Genomic DNA, 26,286 nt, shown 5'->3' with positions numbered 1-26,286 from the left:
TTTAGCACAGACTTGTATACAAAAATGTAACCTATAAGAAACCCAATGAAAAACCTAGAAGGAACCAGGTTTTGACATCATACCTGTACTATTCTATTAAAGACTATTTAGAACGTTAAAGTGAACATGAAATCAGAATATACCCTATTCAATAAATCAATCAAATAAAAAACTTCTTCGCTGAAGCCACAAATTTCTCACTTCCTCATATTTTTCATGATCCAATCAATTCCCAAATTATAAATTCAAGCCCCAACTTTTTTTTTTTGATAAACTGAATGACTTGTAAATATGTCAACTTACAGAAGTAAAATGGGTCTTAGACAAAACTCATGACCACTTAAGGCTAGTTCAACAAAACCCAACAACCACTGGAATCTAGTGTTGGTGTTTGTTGAGGCTGTGTAACTAGCCTTTAAAATCTGAGGGTAAAACTTGTAAGCTGTGAAAAAAAAGAAGAAACAACACTGACAGCAACAACCAAGACCACAAATAGAGAAAGAGTAAACGGAAAAGTGCTTAACAGGAGGCCGAGGAACACTGGCTCCACTGGGAGGTTTTGACAGAGCAGGTTTAGCAGGTGGAGGAGTCAGAAGACCAGCAGAAAGGTTAGAGTCAGGTGAGCTCATTGGCGTTAGTGTAACAGAAGAGATTTCGAGACAAGAGAACGATGTCACGTTGTGACACCAGAAGAGAGATGAGGGTCTCTGAAGCATATAGGCCTCATTAGAAGAGTTAATGTGGAGAAGCTGTGGAAAGATCAGAACTAGTCAGCGGTGGTGTTCTAGTTTTCCTGCTGTTTTTTCTTTAGAAAAGGAAAAGCTCATGAATTTAGAAAATATCTTTAGGCATAGCTGATGTCTATATGCAGCTAATTAATAGAATGGTGAAGACAATTAGGTGTACTCTACTGACGAAGTCCATGCAGCGCTTACAGGAGGAACTTGAGCAATCATCAGCTGTTCCTCTAAGACTTGCAACTGCTTCTTCAACTCAGAATTTTCAGCTTCGAGATCTTGAATCTATAAAGACAGATATCAATTTTTCATACACAAATAGTCCTTTTTGAGTCATTGAGTAACTACAGTTATAGCGTTCTCTAACGATATATCATGCTCACTCTTTTCTGTAGACCACCTATCTGTTTCCTTGTCTCTACGTCTTTTCCCCCGGACTCCAGAAACTTCTTGTATGCCAAATCAAATGCTTGGCCGATGGTCAGAGTTATCTCTTCTGCCTGGAATCGACAGATAAATTGCAGATGATTTACATCATCAGCAGTGTTTTGTTTATTTGTCTTTTGAGACGCACTAAAGTATCTATTTAAATTAAAAGTTAATATAGTTATATAGTATATTTTTTAATATAGCTATAAATATGAAAGAGGGACAGAATCATTTCATTAAAAATTATTAGGACTATGACATTATCCGTTGTCTTACACATTTTTCACTGTCAAACACATAGCAGAGATGTTTGTTGGACTCTGAATCTTTACAAATGAATGTGAATATCCTTTTGTCCGTCTTATCATCTGCACAGAAGGATATCCTGTGCAACTGACAGTTGTACTGTACTTCCTGTGAAAAAGAAAACAGGATAAGAGGATCTTTAGATAGACATGAGCATACAGTGGAACCAAAAGTATTAGGGCACACTTATTTTAATGTCCTACGGTGATTTTTTGGCAAATGTATAAAGCGAGTTCACCTCAGATTCACATGGGTGCCCTAGCAGAGTAACAACAGGTGTAGTATATAATATTAACTATGAATATGATCCACTAACATTTAACAACCAGAAAGTGTCCAAATGCTTTTTATAGGGCCATTATAGTCTCTCAATTGGCTCTACTTAAACATCATGGCTCATGTTCGACACAATTTGTTTCATAAATGCATTTGTTAGTTATACACTTACCTTTGATTTAGGATCTAATATTTTCACTCCATAAATGGATATCTGTAATTCGACTTTTGGGATCTTCTGTCCCTCTGACTTCTTAATATGCCTCTGAAACTTTGCATAGAGAAAGATAGAAAGACCACAATCACATTAAGAGAGAACAAATATGTATAATAGTTATAATAATATTAATAATAAAAATAATTGTTATTCTTATTATTCATTCTTATTTAAATATGTCTTTCAATAGCATTTCTTATTTTATCAAAACCCCTTACAAACGATAATGTAAGATTAAAGGGATAGTTCCTCCAAAAATGAAAACTCTCACCCTCCTGTCGTTCAAAACCCGTAAGACTTTCGTTCATCTTCGGAACACGAAATCTTTTTGATGAAATCTGAGAGATTTCGGTCCTACTCAACTACCACTTTGACGGTTCAAAAAGTTCATAAAGAGATCGTAAAACTAATCCATATGAATTGAGCGGTTTAGTCCACATTTTCTAAAGAAACTCGATCACTTTATACGATGAACAGATTTAATTTAGTCTTCATTTCGATTAATCATGCAGCCCTAATTCATTTGGAGTAGTTTTACAATCTCTTTATGAACTTTTTGAAGCGTCGAAGTGGTAGTTGCGTAGCTGTCAATGGAGCGTATCTCATAGATTTCATCAAAAAGATCTTCATTTGTGTTCCGAAAGTCTTAAGGGGTTGGAACGACATGAGGGTGAGTAATTAATGTTGTTTTTGGGCGAACTAACCCTTTAAGAGAGGAGTGTTTATAAAATAGAGTTATCTATGCATCATTAAACAGCTGTGATCCACTGTGTAAGGTCTGTAACAGCTGGAGGGTGCTGATATTACATCCTCTAAAGAGTAATACCACTTCCTGTTTCCAGATGAAAACAATGGCACCTATTGTGTGCGGCCCATGTGAAGCTAAAGTAACTTACCTTGAGCTTTCGGACAGCATCTTTCACGATTTCTGTACCTTTAGGTTGATCAACTTCTGTATTTCCCAGAAACTACAGGACAAACATGAAAATCATATTTATAAACACAGTTTAAAATAAAATCCATAAATCAATCAATAAAGTGTGTCAATGAAACAATAAGCTGTACATGAATGAGATTTAAGACTTTTTCTTTTTATTATTGAACACAAAGCAAACCACACCAGTACTTACTTTTTTTTTGACATTCTCAGTTATTTTGGGTTCAATTATAATGTTAATATAATAATCATTCATTACCCAACATGAACAACACTACATTCAGCTTCCAACAGATGGAGCTATTAACCTTTTACCCAGTCCTTGTGGTCAAGATGCTGTGCTAGCTGATTTAACAAACATACCCTAATGGCTTACACCTTGCCATTACTTTAGTCTAATGGCTACTCTATTTAAATGAATAAATGAACAGTATTTTGACAGTAACCACAAAGATTTCCAGACTATACTTCTGTGATTTTCTTGTCTGACCTATTTTCACTCATAACATTAAATCAACATTTCACTCACAAAAACATTACTTTATTCTGATGAGGCTATAAACAGAATGTTTAGAAGGTCCCTCCACCTTTCCAAACACTAAATTCTGTGATTCAGTCATTACTGGTGGTCAGCCTCTTTCTAAGAATGCATTGAAAGTAATGGATTTATGATTAGTCCTACTCATTGAACAGACAAGTGAAAGGTGTAATACTATATTCTTCAGGTGGACAAGAACTGCACCATCTTCCAAACTGGAGTTAAACCAATCAGACCCCGTAAACGCATCTGCAGCACGTAGTTATGATGGATGTCGTCCACACTCAAGGGCAAGTGAGTACGGTGGAAAGGAAAGTGAGGCAGGAGTGATAGATACACTACATTACACTGGGTGGAGAGTCTCTTGTTCCTGACGACTGTTCCCTGCTGGTCCGAATGTGTTCTTTTTTTGCCAAAGACATCCAGCCTTTGCTCATCTATCACCTCCTACACTGGCAGAATACCATTTTTTTCTTCTTTAATTCACTTTCTTTGTCTGTTCTCTTCTCTTCTCCTCTCCAAAGGCAGACAACACAGCTGAAACTTCAGCAGCTCTGAGAATCAAAATCGTTTTGTTTTCGGGAGGAATTCAGTAAGACATCTTAGAGTCACTGCTCGGTAGCAGACAGCTTCTGAACAGAAGACGAGTCTTTGGTGAAACAGAGCATAAAACAGCGCTGACAGTGTATAAGAGATGTTCTTTCCCAAAAGAAGTTTGATGAATAACAAAAGAGACAAACAAATTCATTGTTTTGTGAAAAAACAGAAAAACAGAAAATTGATATAGCGTTTACATTGAGGCTGTCTCTGTTTAGACTTCTGGATATTTGTTGTATTTTTTTTCTTTCATTTGTTGTACAAATTCCTGTATTTATGACGACAAGCATTAAAGTCAACATGAAATCAACACTGACCCCATTTTCTTTCTTCATACATACAGTATTTCTGGTTTTATTCTGCAAGCTTCACTGTTATTTCAAATAAAGCCAAGCAATTTATTGTCATAGTTCATAGTACAAGAGTTTTTGTACATTTTGTACATCTTGTTACATTTTTATACATAAACTAAATATAGTTAAGATATATTTAATGTATAAAAATTATACAAAAAAATATAAATTTGGTTATAAATGAAAAAAGATTGATATACATGCTACCGTTCAAACCTGTGTCATTAAGTCTTTTTTTTTTAAATGAATAGTTAAGACAGAAAGCCTTAAAATGGTCAGATAAGATATTTATAATGGTACAAAGGATTTATCTCTCAAATAAATGCTGTTCTTTTTAACTTTCTATTAATCAAAGAGTCCTAAAATGTAAAAAATTGTAAAAGGGATAGATTAAAGGATGTTTGCTGTTTCCATGAAAATCGAGGCTAACGCAGATATGACGTCATTGACAGGCGATGCAATGACACTGGCCGTTACATTGGTTAAAACTGTTGATTTCTCTGGATTTAAACATTGTTGGAAGTATTTGGGATAATCTAAGTACACAAGTTTACAAAATATATAACATTGCTCTAGTGTTTTTTGGATATTTTAATTCAAAAATCTTACATATTGTGCCTTTAAAACAACATTTTTAAAACAAATTAATTCTAATAATATTTCACAATGTTTTACCATATTTTAGATTAAATAAATGCAACCTTGTTGAGATAATTCTTTCAAAAGATTATTTACTGACCCCAAACTTTTGAAACAAACACATTTAGTGTTATTTAGTGTTATTTATTTGGTGAAAATATTTAGTGGAAAAATAGGTTCATAACACATACCTTGACATTGTATGCTATAAAATGCTTGGCCAGAGCTTCTGGAGTGTGCATCCATGATTTATCTAGAAAGAGACATAACACTATTAACTTAATAAAGCACTTCATGAAGTACGCAATATCTTAATTATATTCTCAATGTTTCAGACAAACAGTATATAAAAAGGAGTCAGTCCTTTAAATCAGCTGCTGTTCAGACCTCTTAGCAGGGAAACCCGTGTAAATATCTTCAAAGAATAGAAGAAGAAGAAGAAGACGAAGACGAAGAAGACGAAGAAGAAGAAGAAGAAGAAGAAAGCAATTTCAAAGATTGTCAAAGAAGAACAGCCAAAAGCCCGTGCACAAGAAGGATTTCAGCTAATGCTGCAGTGTAATGTAGCTCAACCTGACTTGTCAGAAGGGGAATTACTGAAATTGTCCTTAAAGGAGTGCAGACAGGGGTCAGATGTGATGGACAGGAGACACTGCTGTGCCTGTGCTTGTGTGACAGCTTAGAGGAAACTGCAAGGCCTAACTGTGACAAACAAGCCGCAGGAGTCACAACATTCAGAGCGCCTGCCGATTTACTCGGCATCAACACCAGGAGCTCATGAACAGAGTTAGCCACACCATTGTGTGTCCGAAATCACTCCCTATTTCTTATATAGTACATATGGGGTGTCAGCCATTTGGCCAACATTTGTAACTCACACTCGTTTCCCCCAATTCTTTCTTTAAACTTTGCTTTAATTGCTTCTGAGAGAGTGTTATGCAACGCTATTCTGGACATCGGCCATACAGCCATTTAGAGGGAAACAACGACCAAATAATCTCCCATTTAGCTAAGTATAACTCAGGCAGATCGAAATAAAAAACCCCTAAGGACTCAAAACCTCTTCTGGCATTTTCAAGAAAGCAGTGATCGATTTTAATCAGCAGTCAATAGTAAATATACAGAAAAAGAAATGGCCCCACGGACTGAAAGATAAGTAACTCCTAGATAAGCGGTCATTTCAAAACTTAGCCAGACTTTTTGAGGCATTCAGAAATAAGGGGTTTAAATTGGTCAGTTATAGATACAATGTGTCCTGTAGTACATGCACTTCAAAGTTAATTATCAAGGTTCAATTGTTGTGTATTTTGATCTCATTCTTATCATGAATCCATTGCTTATTGAAAATCTGCCAGTTTTTCTTCTTCCATGGATTGTCAGGGTATAGTTTGTACGCTGAGATTCCTCATAGAGTGTGATTCATAGGTCAAATGAAGAAAGCACACCTCAAAATGTCACAGTGTTCTTCTTGCGTACATCCGTGTGTAAGAACGGTAGGTGATCACAGTGGTACAGAAACTGATGGCAAAGTGTCTGAAGAAATGCATTGCTTATTCTTATATTTTTTGAAGGGAAACCAATATGAATGGAGAATGGGTAACAGAGAAAAATCTGACAAAAGGTCATTAGAGAAAGCACTGAAATATGTCAAAAATTATTGTGTCGGTGGTGCCATCAAAATATTTCTGTGCATATCTGAGCATCTCGACTCTCTCTTTGCCCTACTAATAGCAGGCTGAGCGTGTGTTGTGCATTTAATGAATTGTACTGAATTGGAAGCGTGGCAAAATATCGATAATTTCCCCACACTATAATATCCAATGATCAATGAGTGAACATCAAGTCTGCCAAATCAGAACATCTTGGCATATTCTTAAAAGAATTCCTCTGCAAGGGATTCAGAGGAGCGTAAGAGCCTTGGTAGTCTCCACATCTAATTTTACAGCTCACTGCTTTGATTCATGGAGCTCTGAATGGCAATAAGGCGACGTTATAGCAAAAATAAGATAAGAATGATCTATTAGAATAGTAATGTTTCTATAAGCCACTTTAACAAACAGTAAAGATATGCACTGGGAAGTGGGCACTAAGCCCTTGTTGTATTTCAATTGAAATAGATTTAAGTGTTGAAAAACGTATTTTAATACACGTTCTGGAGCGCAAGCACCTGAGCAATTTTTCATTAAAAGAAAGATTATGTTTTATCCATATTCGCAGGGTATTTCTGTCATCTCCAGCAACATGCTATGAAAGCCTGGAGGTATTAGCAATGCGATGATGGCATGTTAAGAAATTTTTTCTGCAAGCGTTTCGCAGGGAAATAAATAAAATGAAAGAAGAACACAGAGACAGAAAAAGATGGCACAACTGTTACATAAGTAATTAGGTAGTATTGTGTATAATTTAGTTAAGGTTATTTACAGGATACTGTGAAGTGTTTTGGGAATACTAGATTGTCACTAATTAACCAGCCGCCCTCCCCAAACATAATGATTTCTGAGCTTAAAAGCATGAAAAACATGTCAGAGATTATGCTAAATCTTTTGTGCTGTTTAGGCTATTCAAACTTATCATGTGTGGGTTCAAACTTGATTTTATTATGCTCTAAATAACAGACACTGTAGGTATTTAATGTTCTGTGTCTAATAATTGGATGCATAAGTCTGGAAAGAATCTGGGTCCAATTATTTCTTTGTCATCACACAAACAGTGTTTCTGCCTTCAAGCTTTGTGAATTACCAACCATCAAATTCAGAAACTAACAGTCTATACCTGTTGAGTAAGCGAACAGTAATTGAACATGTAACTTTACATTTCATTACTCTATATTTTTTCAGCAGATAACCCTAAAGAATCAAAACATTATTTGGTAACACGATTATTTGCAAACTATTAGCCTATAGTTAATTCATAATATATATATATTGCAGTCACATTGTTAATATATTAATAGGCTATATATAAATAGTGAGTTCTTTATTCATTGTCTGTAATCTTATTATTGTTTAATTACCTCATAAAAAATAGTATTAGTAGTGCAATAGTAATGTACTTTATGCTTTGTAAACAACAATATTTAATCAACCCATTATATACTTGATTAAATAACCAACCTAATTTGCTAAGTACAATTAACCCAATATGTGTTCTGTCCTACACTGATAAAAATGATTTTGTGGTGAAGTAAGTACTACAGAAAAAAACAATTTAATTTACATGAAAAAGTTAGTTAAGGCAAGAATTCAAAAAAAATTAAGTAAATTCTATATTAGTACTCATACTTAAATGGAATTAAGTAAATTCTACTTAAAGGGTTATTTCACCCAAAAATGTAAATTCTGTCAGTATTTACTCACCCTCATGCTGTTCCAACCCCGTAAGACCTTCCTTCATCTTCGGAACACAAATTAAGATATTTTTGATGAAATCTGAGAGCTGGATCACTCCTCCGCTTCTTGAGGGATTGAACTTGCAGGCCCCGAAAAGTTATTACAGACATCGTAAAATAGATTTTACATCATATATAAAATAATTTGTGTAAAATAACACAAGTGACTACAGTGGCTCAATCTTAAGTCTATCAAATGACGAGAATTCTTTTTGTGCACAAAAAAAACAAAAATAATGACTTTATTTCAACTATTCATGTCCTTCTCTGTGGGCCTCTAGTCAGTTCATTAGTGTAAAAGCGTAGAGTTTCTGTTGTTGTACGTCACACGCATCACACACATGACCAGTGTCGGCCAATAGTGAGCCTACGTGTGACGTAGCTCTACGCTATTACACTAAGTTAGCTGACTAGAGGTCCACAGAGAAGGAAATGTATAGTTGAAAAAAAAGTCGTTATTTTTGTTTGTTTTTGCGCACAAAAAATATCCTCGTCGCTTGATAAACTTAAGATTGAGCCGCTGTAGTCACTTGGACTATTTTAACGATGTCTTTAATAACTTTTCGAGGCCGGCAAGTTTCAATTCTTTTAAAGCCTATGGAGGAGTATGGAGGAGTGATCCAGCTCTCAGATTTCATCAAAAATATCTTAATTTGTGTTCCGAAGATGAACAAAGGTCTTACGGGGTTGGAACAACATGAGGGTGAGTAAATACTGACAGAATTTTCATTTTTGGGTGAACTATCCCTTTAACTAAGTTAAGTGAAAGTAACAAAGTAAATAAGTAATTTTAACTTGGCTACTAAAAGGTATCTATTTAGTTGAAGTTTCCTTTGCAATACATTTCACTCAAACAATATAACATTGAATTAAACCACTCTCTTAAAGTATATGCTTTACTTAGAAACATCGAAGTTAAGTTATAAAAGCTATATCTAATAGAACGCAGAGACCTCAATACTTGGTAGACAATACACAATGACGGTAACATTGGATGGATCGTTTTTTTTTTTTTTGAATGTGTAATTTTGAGTAGAAAATGAACTTCAAATGTCACAAAATGGCAAGTTGCTACTCCTAACATCAAAAGCAATGATAAAACTGTAAGTACAGCTGGAAAACAGTGAAAAATCAACTTCATTAATTATTCAAGGCCCAGTGCATGATGGGAACACAAGTATCAGAAAAGTTGAGTAATTTTACTTAATTTTATAGTTAATATTTACGCTTTCATTTCTACACACTTGAATTGAGTACTAATATAGAATTTACTTTGGTTTTTTAATTCTAGCCTTAACTAACTTTTTCATGTAACCTAAATTACATTGTTTTGTTCTCTAGTATTTACTTCACCACAAAATAATTTCTATCCATCCATCCGGCCTAAACATCATTATCAACTTTTCCTAGTAGCTTTTATTAGGCTGAGTTTTATGAGACAAATTATCATCCATTAATTCTGAAAAAGAATAATTATAATTTATGGCCAAAAAGAAACAATAAAGAAAGACATATTTACATTACCTAACAGAACAATAACGAATCACCCACCTTATTTTAAAGAAGGGTTGCATTAGTCAGACTCCATTAGACAGAAACCTCTTCTGTATCATCACATCAGAACTCACAATAGACACTGCTGGTAATGAATGCATGGCCATACAATGATTACCGCCTCTCTGGTAAATGTCGCTATTGTTCATAAGCGGGCTGGATAGACCTTTTTGTGTTAGTTGGAGAATGTAATGCTGTCTTTCAGACAGATGGGCTATTGGTGTTCTCCACGGTCCAACAGCACTGTCTTGTGCACCAGAAAGAAGGCGATTGTGACAGCAGGAACATCCGTGCAAGGCAGTGGAGGGAAAAGTGTTGTGGCCGCAAGAGATTTTTTCAGTGCCAAAATAATTACTTTGTTATGCCTAACCTCTTTATGAAATCAGATTACAACTTTTTCTGGATAAATGAGCAAATTGTAACTGAATGTAGTACACTAGAGATGCACCAATACGCATGATACAATACAATGATGAACAGTAGTTTGATTCATAATGATTTCACAAATTCAATGATATTGGTGATCAGCTATAGTGGCCTACTTAATATATTTAACAGTTTGTGAAAACATTAAAAAACCACCCTCAAATAATGAATCTCTATGTAATATACTTGAAAATTACTGCACTAATAAAAAAATTCCGCTATTGGTAACAGAAGGGCATTGGAAAATGGTATTGTGCATCCCTATAAAAACCAAATGTGTTACAGTCATCTGAAAATGTATCTCTAAACATCATCCTATCTTCCATCATCCCAAGGGATTTAGCATTGGACAGCGCTTGCGATTATAGTCCATATCTTCAAACGAGCCAGACAGAGCAACAGGAGCTCCTAACACAGAAATATTACCAGTGCAATCCCTGCCATCCGGGATCGAAGACTGGCCAGTTGGGTTTATCACATCAAAGATCCATTAATTCATTTTGGAAAGAAGGGTGGGACAGGTGGTTGTAAAAAAAAAAAAAAAAAAACAGGCCTCTGGAGTCAGACAGGTTGTCTGCTCCAAGCCACCGAGAAATGACAGAAAGGGAGGAGAGACTAGGGAAGGAACAAAGAGAGGTTGAGAAAGAAAGAACAGCCAGACACCACTATGAATAGTTTTTTTTTATAAGGGTTTCTGTTAGGACTGTCAATTTTAACACATTAATATAATGTGAATAATTATTTTAAAAAAGCATAATTAATAAGTTTCCCTGGTCTGTAGTCAAATCTGTATTTTCTGTAATTTCCAACCATCAGAGCAATTCAAGCTTGTTCACATGAATTGAATCAATGAATTCAAATACACACAACAAAGTCTTTGGATCAATTTAATATTGATATATGTAAATAATACTGCGATTAATTGTGTGATTCATTTGGTTTAATTTTTTTAATCATCATCATCATCATTTTTTAGTCATATTCGTTTTTGTATCGTTTGACAGCCATAAAGATTCTGTTCGATGGACAGACAGAGAAAAGAGAGGAAAGGAAGACAAAAAACATTTACAACACATACCTTTTTTTCTGTTAAATGCACGGTTCATGCTTGAAAACGCTCCGTCTTGGCTGCGATTTCCTGGAATGTGCCACTTCTACCTGCTGGGATGAGAGCATGGAAATTTACTCCATGGAGTCTGAGAAGTAGGACTACATGCTTCAAAAAAACAAGATTCTTTGAATTTGCCTTGAGGTTAAATCTCGGTGTGTTATTGCAGAAAATGTTATTGGGTTGAAAGCTATTGGGTTCACAAGAAATAACCCCTTTAAAAAACAAATATCTCTACTACAAAGAAGTACTGCAGCAGGTAGGGGGAATAACAGTCAAAACTATAAATATTATGGGTAACTAACTATGCCCTTCATGGTTCAAATATTTGAACGTGTATTTGTGGAGGATGGTAGATGCAAAGTGTTTTCAAAAGTCAGATATTAAAGGTGCAGTAAGAGATAAAAACAAAACAAAAAAGTTGAAAACACTTTAAATTGCTTATTATCCCAATGAATACAAAATTGGATTTCTGTGTATGAATTTGAGGGCATCTTTATCCTAATGTACTCTCTAAGAAACACTGTTAAAAGGGGATCAGACAGAGCACCAAAACACATTTGTAGCCAATCAGCAGTAAAGGGTGTATACACTCTTTAGGGGGAGGTGCCCGTGTTGTAAGATGTGTTAATGAAATTGGTGGCAGACCTATCAAGATAGGGGTGTGATCCTTTTGGGTAGGGGCATGTTTCTCAGAAATCGCTTACTGCACCTTTAAACGTTAACAAACTAAACTTTAGCACATTTTTATCCAATTAAATATTCTCTAGAATGAGAATCTCCCTTCCCCCAATGCCACCATGTGAAACTGAAGCCTATTAGCTATTGAGAAAAAGAGGAGAGCTCTATGCTAGGGCTGCATGATATATTTAAATAAAATCGAAGTCACAACAAGACTTCGTGAGATTGTCAAAACAAGCAGGCTATCATTTAATTAAATACATATATGTGCTACCTTTTTATTTTGAAGAAATTAAGATGAAAATATTATTTTCAGTAGAATAAAGTTGTTGTATTACTCCCCCTTTTATTTTACAGTAGAGTTATTACAATATATTTATTGTTTAAAACTTTTATTTTTAATAATAATCACAAAATCAAGATAATTACTTTTATTTTAGTCAAAATCAGGGGGAAACTCAAGTGAAATGAAATTTAAAAAATCTAAAAATCAACACTACAGTAGATTTCCACTTAAAAACAATTTTCACTCAGAAATTGCAAGTAAATTGAATTCATCTATATTTATTATTTACATTTAATAATTTAGCAGATGCTTTTATCCAAAAGGACTAACAAATGAGGAGAGCAATAGAATCAATCAAAACAACAATAGGGCAACTATATGTGCTAGTCACAGTTAGTCTAGCACAGTACACTCAGCATGTTTTTTTAAATAGATATGAAGAATAGAATGTGTTCACAAATAATGAAGAATAGAATGTGTTCACAAATAATTACAAAGAAACGCAAAGAAATTGAGTGTGAATGTGAAATATTGAGTAGAAATGCTATTTTCTTGTAAAACATATTCCAATAATGTTTTTATTTACTTAAAAATAAAATATTTTATTACAGTAAAGCATTTCCTAACCCGTTCAGCCCTAAAATATTTTGCCATTAAAAAAGTATTTAGTAAAAAGTAATTTTTCATATTTTTCTTTATTATTATTATTAATATTATTATTTCCTTTGCAGAAATATTATTTTCTTTTCTTGCCCACTCAAGAATTATTCATTCTAACTATAGCTATTAAAGTCATCTATTTAAAATTCCTGTAATTCTTTATATATTGCAATATATCGGCACAGAAAAACTAAATATCGCAATGTATTTTTTTTTTCCAATATCGTGCAGCCCTACCCTATGTACCACTCAAAACATCCTGCTTCAATAGGAAAAACAATGTGACAAGACAGAAAAAGGTACTCATTTCAGTGGGTCTTTAAGCGTGACACTATAGCAAAAAAATGAGGAAGATGTCAAAAAGAAATTCTTTTCACTGCATGCTTGTTCCTAAGCTTCTCCCTCTCAGGCATTGTAAAACATCAGGAGATAAGCTAAGCCAATGACTTATATAGGCTATGAGACAAACTATTCAAATGTTAAGCCCAATGGGCAGACATATTACAATAGCACTGACGGATAAATGTATGGCGAAAGAAGAGAACGTAAGACATCCCCAGGAGGTCTATGTGCGGATTACAGATTTCCCTGATGCAGTGAAGACAAACCCTTTCCATAGAGGCTCTTCACAGAAATGCATCTTTAACTTCATAATGACTTCAGTGGAAGCTCATCACTCCCAGAGATATAAATCTCCCACTTCATCTTTTTTCCTGGCTGAGTTTATCATTGCATGACTTCACTGAATTTATTTTGTGGTGCTAATCATGTTCATATCAAAATGGAGTAAGACAATAATAGAAAACTGCATTTTAATACTCTACACAATGGAAGATGAGCACAGAAATAATATATTCTTGTTATGAATAACTGAGTAACCTTAAGATCAGTTGTCAACTGTACATGGGGAATCTGAAGTGCATTTTTTTTGCAATAAATTTTTTCTAGTAAACTGATCAAATAGTAATGAAAGGTTGAAACACAGAAAAGCAAACTGTTATGTGCTGTCCAAAGAGCAAATGGTAAGCTTCATTTAAACTATATTGTCTGAAATGCTATTTTGAAATGACCAAGAATTCTTTAAACGAGTCCTTTCACACAGCATCTTGCAAAATAAGCAGTGTAAGAACTAAGAAGTGATTTTATACTGTTTTCATTTGAAGGGTGTGGAGCGTCATTGGAGGGAAGCAGTAAATTATAGTATTTTGGGATGACATCTTGGCAAAGAAGAATGTGATTTAAGGTTTCATGACAGAACAAAGCATGTTTTTTTTGTTTTTGTTTTTTTAAATCTTAAACATCATTCACCCCACTTGGTACAGTATGATGATGACAATATGTGAGCAGCTTAATGGTTTGAGCCAATGAGGCTCTTTGCGACCAACTGTGCAAATAAATGCCTCTGTCTGTCTGTAAAGCCAGTTAGAGTCAGAAAATATGAAATTATGTACACGTATACACTACAGGCACATTTAGGCTACCAAGTGAACAGTGCAAACAGACATCACCATTACAGACTGCCAAGTTTAAATGCAAAAGGGGCTGAACAGGAAGGCAGGCACTTGTATTTTTATTCACAGGCAGTTGAACTGTCATAAAGAGCCAAACCAACGTACAAAGACAGTGGTCATTACTGACTGAGCAGGTAAAAATCACAAGTTTGTCACATCAACCCTTCCAGCAGCCTAAAGAGACCAAGATCTGGAAAACTCTGAAAGAATTCATAAATCATTAAGAGTTCTGTCACAGATCAGAAAACTAGTGAAAAGGGGCTGACATATACTTAGTCACTTATGTTCACCATTACACAAATTTCCTAACTAACACATTTGCTCCACAACTTCACAGGAAAAATGCCCATACCATTTCATAACAACATTTCACAGAGTGTACAACATATAGCCAGAGAGTTTAAGTCCCAATCTTTCTCAGTTATTCTGCTACGCAATATTATCTGTGGCCGGTCACACCTGGGCAAACACCTGGCTGTGCCGTCCGCCTGCCTGACTGACAGCAGCTGTGTTTGTTCTCCGTTCATCACTTCCTGGCCGGTCACTCTGTCCCACAGGGGAGACCCTGAGACCATCCTTTATGCTGAGCTGCAAAGTTTGCTGATAATATTTAGTATCTTCAAAGTGAACTCCGGCTTAGGCATGTCTGAGAGAAGCCAAAGCCATTTATAACTGTTGGGTGGAGAAGCTACGGTCCCCCAGATGTGAGGTCTGATTTTGCCTTGGTCCTCTTTGCTGGATTAAAAATGAAAATATAGTTGCAAACAGCAATTATTGGGAACCAAGTCCAATTAATCTTTGAGCCCAAAAGCTCACAAAATGCTTTTTTTTTTTCATTTCAAAAGGTTTTAATAAACCTTTATATTCATTAAAAAAAATTCAACAAAAATGTCTTATGGAAAAATAAATGTGGGTATAGCGGATAGTGAATTTTTTTTTTTTTTTTCTTTCTTTAAAGAACCACCAATACTACAATTTTTGCACCTTTTACTCTCACATTCATTCAAAGCAGAAGCTACAACATGATCATTTCTGGAAGAAAATTGGTTTCAAAAAGAATCTTTTAAAAACCTAAACTGACTATTAGGAAATTGTGTATCTTTGAAAATTCTATCCAACTATCAAAACACTTTAGGACATGTTTCAAATGATAGTCCTTAACAATGAGCTGAAAGTAAAGTAAGAACTAAGGAGGACAACAAACTTTCACATAACCATACAGATGTTTGGAAATAAAATAAAATGACCTACTTTCTCATTAGAATTTCTTTTTTATGATGGTGTTCAAAAATCCAAAATTTAGATTTAAAAGCACAAAGCATGCAGCAGCTCAGGATGAACCGAAGAATGTAAACATCCACAGCCACAAAAAAAAAAATAAAAAAAAAATAAAAGTTAAGGCTGTTCAAAGTTGATGAGCATTCCACTGATATGACCCAGATCAGAGTCAACATTGCCAGCATTTACAACAAAATTTTGCTTCACCACCTCAACTGAACTGATAAAAATAAAAATAAATGAAACTATCCTTTGTTTCCAACAGAACCCCATTCACTGAGCTCAAATAGCAAAATAGCAATGTTTATTAATTCAACCCTCTGCATTCCTTCCATGTATCAGTTGTTATTCACCGCTGAGCTCGGAGCCATACTCTAAACACTCATGTCCTTTCTGTCAGACCTCTCCACATAAAAAGGCCAACATTCTTACCAATAAAAAGAGGAGATTTCCAAAGCACCAGCCAGTGTCTTCTGCCAAATACGAACCAAATGAGGAAGCCAGTGGAGAGCGTTTTTAGACGAAGGCAAAAAGATGGGTGAAATGCAGAGCGGGGCGACTTATTCGCTTTCACACAAGCTGGGATACTGAGGAGGAAGTTCCAGCAGTGCTTAATAGTTTTCAGCTGTGGGCCAGATGGGGTTATGTGAAGTACTAAAGTAAGAGGGGCGGCGGGTTTGCAAGCAAACGAGGTGTCTCATGAGTGTGAGAGAACCTCTTTAAAGAAAGGAGACAGGAAGAATGAAAGACAGAAATAAGTAGTGCTGTGTAGGGGGAACATTTTTCAGATTTATATATCTGGAATACTTCAATTCGATTGGTCAATCAAAGCATTGTAAAATCAAATATTTCTGTATAATGCGAACTAAACTGTATATTTGTATCTGTTACAAAGCATAGGAGTCATTCAGATCCAAATGCAGCTTTATTATAGAAGGGTCGACAGGCAGGGTAAATCAACTGCAGGCAGTACAACGGAGAGAATCACAGAGGAGAATCGAGTTACAGGCAAGGGTCGAGGCAGGCAGCAGAAAGCAAGGTCCAATAAACAATCCGGGTCGAGGCAGGCAGCAAAACAAGCAGGAAACGGTGTAACAATCCAAGATCAGAAAAAACAGAACTCAAACATGGGAAAATAATGCTCAGAGATGCAGTGACAATACAACAAGACTTCGCACCGAGTGAATGTGAAAACCAGGTATTTATGGTGTGAGTGAAACAAGGTGATGAGACACAGGTGACTGAGATGATGAATGCTGATGAGTCCGGGCAGTGAATTATGGGAAATGTAGTTTGTGAGGAAGTGATAATAGTCTATTGTGGAGCGCCCTCTGGTGGCTCTCGAGGGGAGTCCAGTTGGTGATTGTTACAGTATCGGTATATTCCCCATTTATTTTCCTTTTCAACATTAGAATAAACAATTGGCACCATCTTGCAACTCAAAATGAAACTGTAAAACTGCAGTAAATGACCAACAAAAGTTTTCACAGCAATGTCACACAAGAACCCTTCTTGGTTCCCTAAAGAACCTTTCAGTGAACAGTTTCACTTTTTCTTAGTGTGAATAATATTTCAATAATCTAAACTTTTTCAACTATAAAGAACCCTTTATATAATCGAAAGGTTCCATGAATGTTAAAAGTTCTTTATGGAACCATTGATGCTAATGAAGAACCTTTATTTCTAAGAGTGAAGGCTGCCAGATGTATTTAAAAAATAATAATAATAATAAGAACAATAAATATAATTATTATTATTGTTGGTAATACTTTACAATAAGTTTCCATTTGTTAACATTGGTATCTGTTAATATTATTTAATGGAAGCTAACTGACAATGAAAAGTTGTATTTTTATTAACTAATGTTAACACAGATTAATACATTTATAACAAATGTATTGCTCATTGTTAGTTAATAAATTATCTAATATTAACTAATGGAACCTTATTGTAAAGTGTTAAAAAAAACTATCCAAAAAGTATCTTGCGGGATTTGGTCAGTGTTAGCAAGGCAAAAACATGCAAGTATCATTAATTCACATTAGGACATTAACTCACTGAAAACTTGCTGAACAGATGAAAACAAAAAAAGTTTTCCATCACAGAAAAAAACCAACATCAACCAACCACAAACTTTCTGGTTCATACTTCAGCCACAGAGCAACTTGAGTGCAAGACAGTGGACTTTGGCAGCTAACGGTGTTATGCTCACTGAAATCTGACACCTATGCCTTATTCATCACAACTGTTATAGATGACCAAGACACTGGGCAGACATGGAAATGTACAGCTCATATATATATATATATATATATATATATATATATATATATATATATATATATATATATATATTTCATATATTGTATGTATTTCATGCATGGTGAAAGTACAGCCATTCTCTTTCTTCTCATCTCCAAAACAAAGTAGAGTTGTCTGGGTGGGGCGGTGCAAGTCTTGGCATCAGCAGGTCTGAGAATATTTTAAAAGATTCTTTTCCTTTATTATCCTAAAATTTGTTTTCCTATTCATCATCTCGCCCCCTCCGCCTTGTTTGGACAGATGTGGGGAGGGGAAAGTAATGCTTTTAAGACTTTGGCATTTTCCATTTCGTGAGTTAAAAGTACTTATTCTGTGGTTTGGACCATATGCTTTAAGAAGTGCAGAAGTAGTCATATTCTTACATGCACCTGGCTGACATTAGTAAGAAAGGTGACAATTAAATGTTTATCTTGTGAAAATCTGATAACATTTTCAGATGAGTCAGAAAATAAACTAGCATAAACAGCATCAACAATGTGTCCTTAAACTACTAATAATGAATGCAGAAATACACAAATGTAGTACAAAAATGATCATCTGGTCATTTTAATGAATCAATTTCAAACAGTTGCCAAATTATAACTAATTTGTGCTACCATTCAAAAAAATTTTCAAAGAAGTGTGGGCTCCAGACAGACTGTCCATTTGAGCAATAATGCAATAAAGGGATTTTAACCAACTCTTTCTGCAGGTTACAAGTTAATTTCTTTATGAGTGAATCAATCAATTGTCCATTCAATCGATCTGTTCAAAAACACGGATTCAGGGATGAAACAAGTGAATGTCTTTATGAGAGTCAGTGAATATTTCACTCATCAGATTAATTCAAAATCACTTGGCACGTCCAAAAACACACAGGCTACTGTCTGAGAAGGTCCTACATTTGAATTTGAAATTTGTGTCTGTTACTGTCACTGTCAGGTGACCTGCCAGTGTCAGTTGCGTTGCTTCACTGCCAAATAGGAGTGTAAATATTAATCGATTCGTATCGATGCATCGATTATACAGCCGACGATACGATGCATCGATGCGTCCGTAAGAGTATCGATTAATGTGTTTGTTTTGCCGCCTGTCTATTTTCAGCATCCGCTCATATGCGTACAAACGATTGTTGTTATGCACTGGGCTAACGTTAGTTATTCACCGAACTAAACTGCCGGTGTGAATAGACCCTCAATCACTTAGTCGGCGAATTCCAAGCTAGCAGTTACTAACGTAAACAAACAGGCGCTAACGTGTACAAAAGGCTAATTCAACAGCTTACTTGAAAAGTCTAGTGTGCTTTCACACCAACTCGGAACGGAACGGGCACGGTTTGCATGAAAAATCGCTAATTATGGAAACGCTGTCTGTCATGCGGACCCGGGTGCGCACTGGGGTACCAAACCCGAGACTGCCTGGAGGAGGTGCGCTGATTCGGGTGCACTCGAACCGTGCCGTGGCTCGCGTGAATGTGAAAGCATCACGGACTCGGGTGCGCACTTGTTCAGGAAGTAAGTGACCTGCGCATGCTTTTTAGCTGATTATGATGTATTTAGTTAAATAAAACACATGTAAGGGATGATAGTGTTGATAATTTACCTTGGATAAGAGCGAGTGAGTCTGCTGTGTATTCGCACACACATAGCGCGTGGACTCAGGGCAACACATTAATGGAAATCCACTGTCTCCTGCGTTTGCAATCAGGAAAAAGCCACATGCGACACACAGTAAACCGGTGTTATTCACTCAGCTGCATGCATAATAGCACCAAATAAAAAAATAAAACACAATATATTGACCCACGTTCTGTTTTCTATCATGTGTCGTGCACGTTTGCGATGACGTAAGATGCACGGAAACGCACCACGATTCGATAGAATCAAGTTTTGAACTGTAGCCTAACTGTTATACTGTATTTGCTGTTCTATTTGCAGTGAATTGAGCACAACATACACATTATGTGAATAGAATAGGCTACTGTTCCTGTATTCTCAATAAAAGGCAAATTATATACATTTTTGTTGATTTATTTGAAACTTAAAGCTGCAGTAGGGAGTTTTGAGAAAATGTTGACTTAGCCTGAAAATTTGAACAAGCACAACTTACAGGTCCAACCCCCTTGCTCTCTGCTGCGCTACAGCCCTCCCTCCACAGCTCCTCCCCCACAGCGGAGCCTGCCGTGAACGCGAAGGCTAGTAAGCAGGAAATCAAATTTCAAATCAGTCACTTATGAAGTTAAAGGGGTTTTCTTCATTAATTAGGATAAACAGATTTTGATGAGCCATAATTACAGAAGAACTCTTCAAGGCAAACCATATCATCAACTAATAGCAGAACTCCAAGGTCAAGCAACAGAGCAGTTTTCAATAGGTCAGCTGTTGACATTTTCTGATTTAAGAGCCAGAGGAAACCAACACAGATTTTTTTTTAAAAATAAATAGACCAGAACTTGCTGCTCATTCATTGAGCAAAGATGTTCTACACTCTTCACCAGGGTTTATTAAGAAGAACTTTAAAGGGCAGTCTACTAACGTCTCTTGATATGTTTTTATAATGACTCATCACTGCTTCACACAAGAGCACTAAAAGAGACAAAAGAACAATGAATAGATAATTTAAGAATTTCAGAGGCATTTTGCTGCAGAAAGTTTGAGTGCTTTATCATTAGAGAGTATTTATGGGCTCATATCAAATGGCAAGTGAGGAGCCCCAATCTCACGAGTGCAGGGTCCAAAATTAAAATTTTGCCACAAGTACTAGTGACAAGTGAATTGGGAAAGGCTACTACACAGACATGAGAAATATGTCTACTTTTAAACATATACTCTCTGATTATGTAATCCGTAAAGGTACATTTTTCTCCGGACCGTCCACTGTACTGCAGAGATGGCGAGTCAGCATTGTCAACTTCAACTTTGAAGCCGACACTGACTCAGAAAACACTAGTTTATTAATAAAGAATTGTCTACTTGGCATTTTTTCCGACACATTCATAATCCTTACTTTTGCCAGTGCTTTATGGCAAGCTTTATGTGTGTGCTTGAGTTAATATAAATTGACCAATGGCATAAATTAACGACTACTATAGTCGACTAGAAAAATATTTAGTTGGGGGCAGCACTAATGAATATAAAATATTTCTTAGCAGCTATGAAACTGAGTTGCATTATTTATTGATTGTTTTGTCATTGCATATAAGTGAAAAACAATGAAGTTGATTGCTTATCTTGTAGCATCATATTCAAGCTAGAATAAAAGTACATCAGAGGAGTTCAGAACTCAATTTAAACCATTAATTAGACTGAACTTCCATGAGAATTTTCCACCCACTGGTGCATAATTTTTACTTGGCACTTCAAAAAAAAGAAAAAAAAAACACATGAACAATACACTTCAGATCCAAATCAACATGCTCAGTGCTAAAGGAGCTACACGAGCGTGCTTTTTATGTTACAGTATTAGTGTAAAGGTCATTTGGACCATTTTTTCCCACATCCCCAGGTCATTCCACCTAAATGAACAAAGCATGGCCTTCTGAAGTAACCACACAATGATCTTTTAAAGCAAATCCCTTAGCAGTACTGAGAGAGAACATATGTTTACAACCACCAGTGGATCTTGAGCAGGAAATGTGGGATTCGGCCTCAATGATACACTTTGGTACACTGATACACAGATGATACCAGTGTTTCCCCTACAATGTATTCAGCAGCGGCGCAGCGCCGCGGCTGGATCTTCAGCGCCGCTGCAAAATCTTTCCATGATCAGCAATATCACGACATTCACTTCATTCACTTACACACCTAAAAACACTGTCATGGCGACCGGCGGCGCTGCATGCGGTGGCTCTGAATCCCCTTGTTAACAAGGAGGAAAGAGCCACATATGGAAATATTTTCGATTAGACTAATATCACGTTTCCATAATGGGCCGTTCACATAGCACGTTTTTTGCGCGTGCAAATTCATTATTTCAAATGCGGCCGGCGCGCTCGTTTTTTCAAGTGCGCCTCTGTTCATGGTTGCATAGCAACGACAGACCCCACGGGAGAGCAAGCGCTTGTGGAAAGGAGAAAGCGGTACGAACTGCGGTCTCCATGAAGACGAGGAAGTATCACCTACTGCTCATAGTCCTCATAGTTAACGTTAAATCATATTTAATTTTTCAGATGAGTCAACTAAACTTGTTGGTGTCCTTCAGAAATCATTCTAATATGATGATACGTGATGCTCTTTTTTTTTCTTTTCTTTTTTTTTTTTAAAGATTCTTTGATTAATAAAAAGAACATCATGTAATAATATTTCACTATATTAGGCTACTCTTTTTTTCTGTATTTTTGATTAAATAAATGCAGGCTAGATGAGCATAAGACTTCTTGCAAAAACAAAAAATACCCCCACAATATAATTCAATTACCAAAGAGCCTTAGAGATCTTCTATAAAAAGCCCAGAAAAATTAAGTGCTCACAGATTAGGTGTGGCCTTTCCCATTAAGATAAAATTTTCAATAAATTGTAAATAATCTTTTTCTGGGTTGTGCCGTTTCATTTTTCCCCTAAACAATTTCTACCAAGCTGAAAATGAACACAAAAGAAAACATGAACAATCCGGTCTAAAATTATAAAATGAAGGTTTCTGTTTGTGACTGCAGTTCAAGGTACGTGCTGCAATAATCATGCCTTGAATAAGTTGATGGTATGTCATATTTATTTTTCTCAAAATGTCCATTTCTATCCACAAAACTTGCCAGAAGTCATGGTTTAAGGGGTCATTTTAAAAAAAAGATCTTCCAGGGTGCATGCCCCCGGACCCCACCACGTGCGGCTTGGTAACAACCTCGGGCACATAACAGCACCGCTGCTGGAAAAATTTCTAGGGGAAACACTGGATACCCTGGGAAAATGTACCCATCTGCCCATTCAGACTATAGATAGCAGGAAATTAAGTCCTCATCCATTCATTTCAAATAGTACACACTCAATACAATATGCATGTTTGCTTTGAAAAGGCTGACAACGATGTGGCTTTTAATATTGGAAATATGTAACAGACAGACAGAAGGAGGCCAAGTAAAAAGAGAAAGTATGAACGCGTTATGAAAGGGATATGCCCCTATTACACTGAATGAACATGATATTATAGCCAGCCTTTCCAGTATTAAGCCCAAATCAGCCCCTTACTTCCATCTTAGGAAAATGTTTTGAGAGAGTTATAAGCAAACATATTACAGCATCAGTTTCTAATAGTTTAGATCATCTCCAGTTTGCTTAAAAAAGTATGAGGGGAACCGATGATGCAACTGTTAGTATGTTTCACACACCATGGCAAAGCATCTTCAAGCCCCCTCCCACCTAGCTAGGGCCCTGTTTATCGATTTTACATCTGCCTTCAACAGCATGCAGATCCACACCCTGCTGCAGAGACTTATCGATATAGGAGTAAATGGTGGTATTATCCACTTTGTATGGGACTACCTCTCTGATCGCCCTCAACAGGTTCTGGTTAATAATACTCGGTCTGCCATCCTTAATACTGGCGCCCCTCAAGGGACTATTCTTTCCCCATTACTCGTCTCCATTTATACAAACGAATTCCAATTAGATCGGGAAAATTTTCGTTTGTTTAAGTATGCAGATGATATGGCCCTGGTTGCTTTATTAAAGAGGGGGGACATAGTTGGAGAGGAAGTATATAGAGCACATGTGTCATCTCTCCAGATATAGTGCGATGAAAGTTCCTTAGAGATAAATGTAACAAAGACAAAGGAACTTGTCTTTCATGAAATGGACCCTGTGCAGCCCCTTATAATTAGGGGACAAATAATAGAGGTAGTAGAAAAGTTCAAATACCTTGGTACAGATATTGATTCTAATCTAAATTTCGGTGAAAATACAGATTCTATTTTTAAAACCTGTAACCAACGTCTCCATCTACTGCGCAAGATCAACTCATTCAGAGTGAGCAAACACATTATGTAAATAGTATATAAGAATCTGATAGAGAGTATTCTAACCTTTAACATGGAGATGTGGTATGGTAATTTAAACGAAAAAGGAAGAAATAAGCTGCAAAGAATAGTAAACCTCGCCTCAAAAATCATAGGGACAAGTCAGAAACAATTAAGTTCCGTGTACGAGGAAGCTCTCAGGAAAAAATAAGCTCTTTTGGAATAGCAAACGATCCCTCTCATCCACTCAATAGGGAGTTTGAACTTCTTCCCTCTGCCAGACGTTACAAAGTACCTAGGGCAAATCGTAACATTTTAAAAAATGATTTTATTCCTAATGCAATTCGGACGCTGAATAACACGCCCCGCTGATGTATTGTAACGTAATTGTTATTGCTGTGCTGCATTTTGCCCCAGAGATGTCTGTGTGTTAGTCCTGTTGTTCTTGTTGTTGTTGGTTTGATTGTTGTTCTTATGAGACCGAAGGCAAATTTCCACATTGTGGACAATAAAATAAAATGAATGAATGAATGAAAGTGTGTGTGTGTGTATGTATATATATATATATACTAGGGCTGGGGTAAACAATTATTAACTAAACGATTAGTTGGGCGATTATTTTATCGATTGGTCGACTAATCTAAAGACTAATTTTTCTGCTGCTCGATTAATAAAAAAAAACAATGTATCTCAAATAAATACTAACTAGTGTACTGAATCTTGATACTATAAACTGTAACTAGAAACTATAAACTATAAACGTTAGTCTAATGTTATGTATTTTTGAACACCGTCATTAGAATTCTATAACCGCCAAAAACGTCTTAAAATATTTTTTACAAACATTTTATATCATAGAGAATGTTTAAATACTAATATCAGCTTACAAGGGAAACAGAGGCGGAGTTAGTGGTGCTTCGGAGGCTGCTACTGCTGGAGGTGATTCGGGAGAGGTCTGTGCCCCTTTACCGATCAGAGCGTGCGCTGATAGTGGACAAAAATGTCCATGTCAAAAAACTGTCATAAAAATGTTAGGCTTGGGAGCAAAGACTTAAGTTTGGTCTCATTTTAAAGAGGAAGCCAAACAAGTGAAAAAAGTGAAACCAAAAATGTTGTATAGAGGTTTAAGTTTATGAAAATTATTTATGAACATTATGATCATTATTTTATATAAAATATATATTTTATGAAACCTGTTTAACTCCAAAACTGATATAAATTTAAAGCCATAAATCTAAACAAGTTGTGTTCCAAATTTGAGGACGATATCTAAAAAAATGAGCTTTCGGTAAGATTTTGTTTGGGTGCAGTAACAGATTTTCCCCATTGGGTGCCAGCAAAACTCCACTGGTGCACACAGTGATTGGATTTTAGATTTGCAGTTGAGTTTTTCTCTCTCAAATATTACAAGCACACAAACACACACACACTTATTTTTTATTACAGGCATACAAACCACACTCAGACATCCATACCAACACACCCACACAATTATCATTGCACAATTTATTCAATTGGCTCTATAATATGCCGAAGCACAAAACAGGAATAAAGAAAGTATTTGGAAGGAAGTATTTGCTTTATAGGCCAAACCTGAAAAAAAAGACACGATCTGGTAAAAAATAGTAAAAATGTAAATTTTGAAGCCTTGCCAACAGAATGAAAGCCTGTTAACCAAGTTTGCATAATTTTATAGTTAAATGGCACTGGGATTAGAAATCGCAGTTTTAATGGGTTTCAATGGGGCCATTTTTGTCAAAACGACGCTAAGAGGGAGTATTTTGTATACCTAGTGCAAAATATATTTTTTTAAAGGAAATGGGGTGAAATATTAAAATTCCAATAAAAATACACACCTGTGGCAAATTTTATGCAGTTAGCATTAACAGACAAAGTTATCAAAAACACAAAACTGAAAAAGCCAAACATGTCCACAAGGATACACACGGGTTAACATGGTTTCCACAAAAATGTTAAGCAGCACAACTGTTTTCACAATTGGCCTTTATTGACCACCAAACCATCAAATTAGAATCATTTCTGAAGGATCATGGGACATTGATTTGGATTTTGGAGTAATGGCTTCTGAAAACTTTTGCCATCACAGGAATGAA

The 26,286-nt window shown here is 35.8% G+C and overlaps 1 protein-coding gene across 6 annotated transcripts in view; it reads right to left on the bottom strand.

The window, feature by feature from the left end:
• The window catches only part of gulp1a (GULP PTB domain containing engulfment adaptor 1a), a 70,806-nt gene that overhangs the window by 3,210 nt on the left and 41,310 nt on the right, over positions 1 to 26,286 (bottom strand). For 3 of the 6 annotated variants that reach the window (XM_077215995.1, XM_077215999.1, XM_077216000.1), the window contains exons 2-8: positions 11,476 to 11,558; positions 5,221 to 5,282; positions 2,862 to 2,933; positions 1,921 to 2,019; positions 1,443 to 1,580; positions 1,121 to 1,237; positions 936 to 1,022 (exon numbers count right to left, since the gene is read on the bottom strand). In XM_077215995.1, the coding sequence (XP_077072110.1) occupies positions 936 to 1,022; positions 1,121 to 1,237; positions 1,443 to 1,580; positions 1,921 to 2,019; positions 2,862 to 2,933; positions 5,221 to 5,282; positions 11,476 to 11,503 (603 nt within the window). In that variant the 5' untranslated portion in view covers positions 11,504 to 11,558. Of the gene's footprint in view, positions 1 to 524; positions 750 to 935; positions 1,023 to 1,120; positions 1,238 to 1,442; positions 1,581 to 1,920; positions 2,020 to 2,861; positions 2,934 to 5,220; positions 5,283 to 11,475; positions 11,559 to 16,353; positions 16,553 to 26,286 lie in introns of those variants that run through there. The other 3 variants (XM_077216001.1, XM_077215996.1, XM_077215998.1) reach the window with 3 other exon arrangements.

Source organism: Siphateles boraxobius, unplaced genomic scaffold (genome assembly GCF_051911475.1).
Source record: "Siphateles boraxobius isolate OS27281-9 unplaced genomic scaffold, OSU_SipBor_1 7, whole genome shotgun sequence".
Taxonomy (NCBI): Eukaryota; Metazoa; Chordata; class Actinopteri; order Cypriniformes; family Leuciscidae; genus Siphateles; species Siphateles boraxobius.
This window is presented reverse-complemented; position numbering and strand designations above follow the sequence as displayed.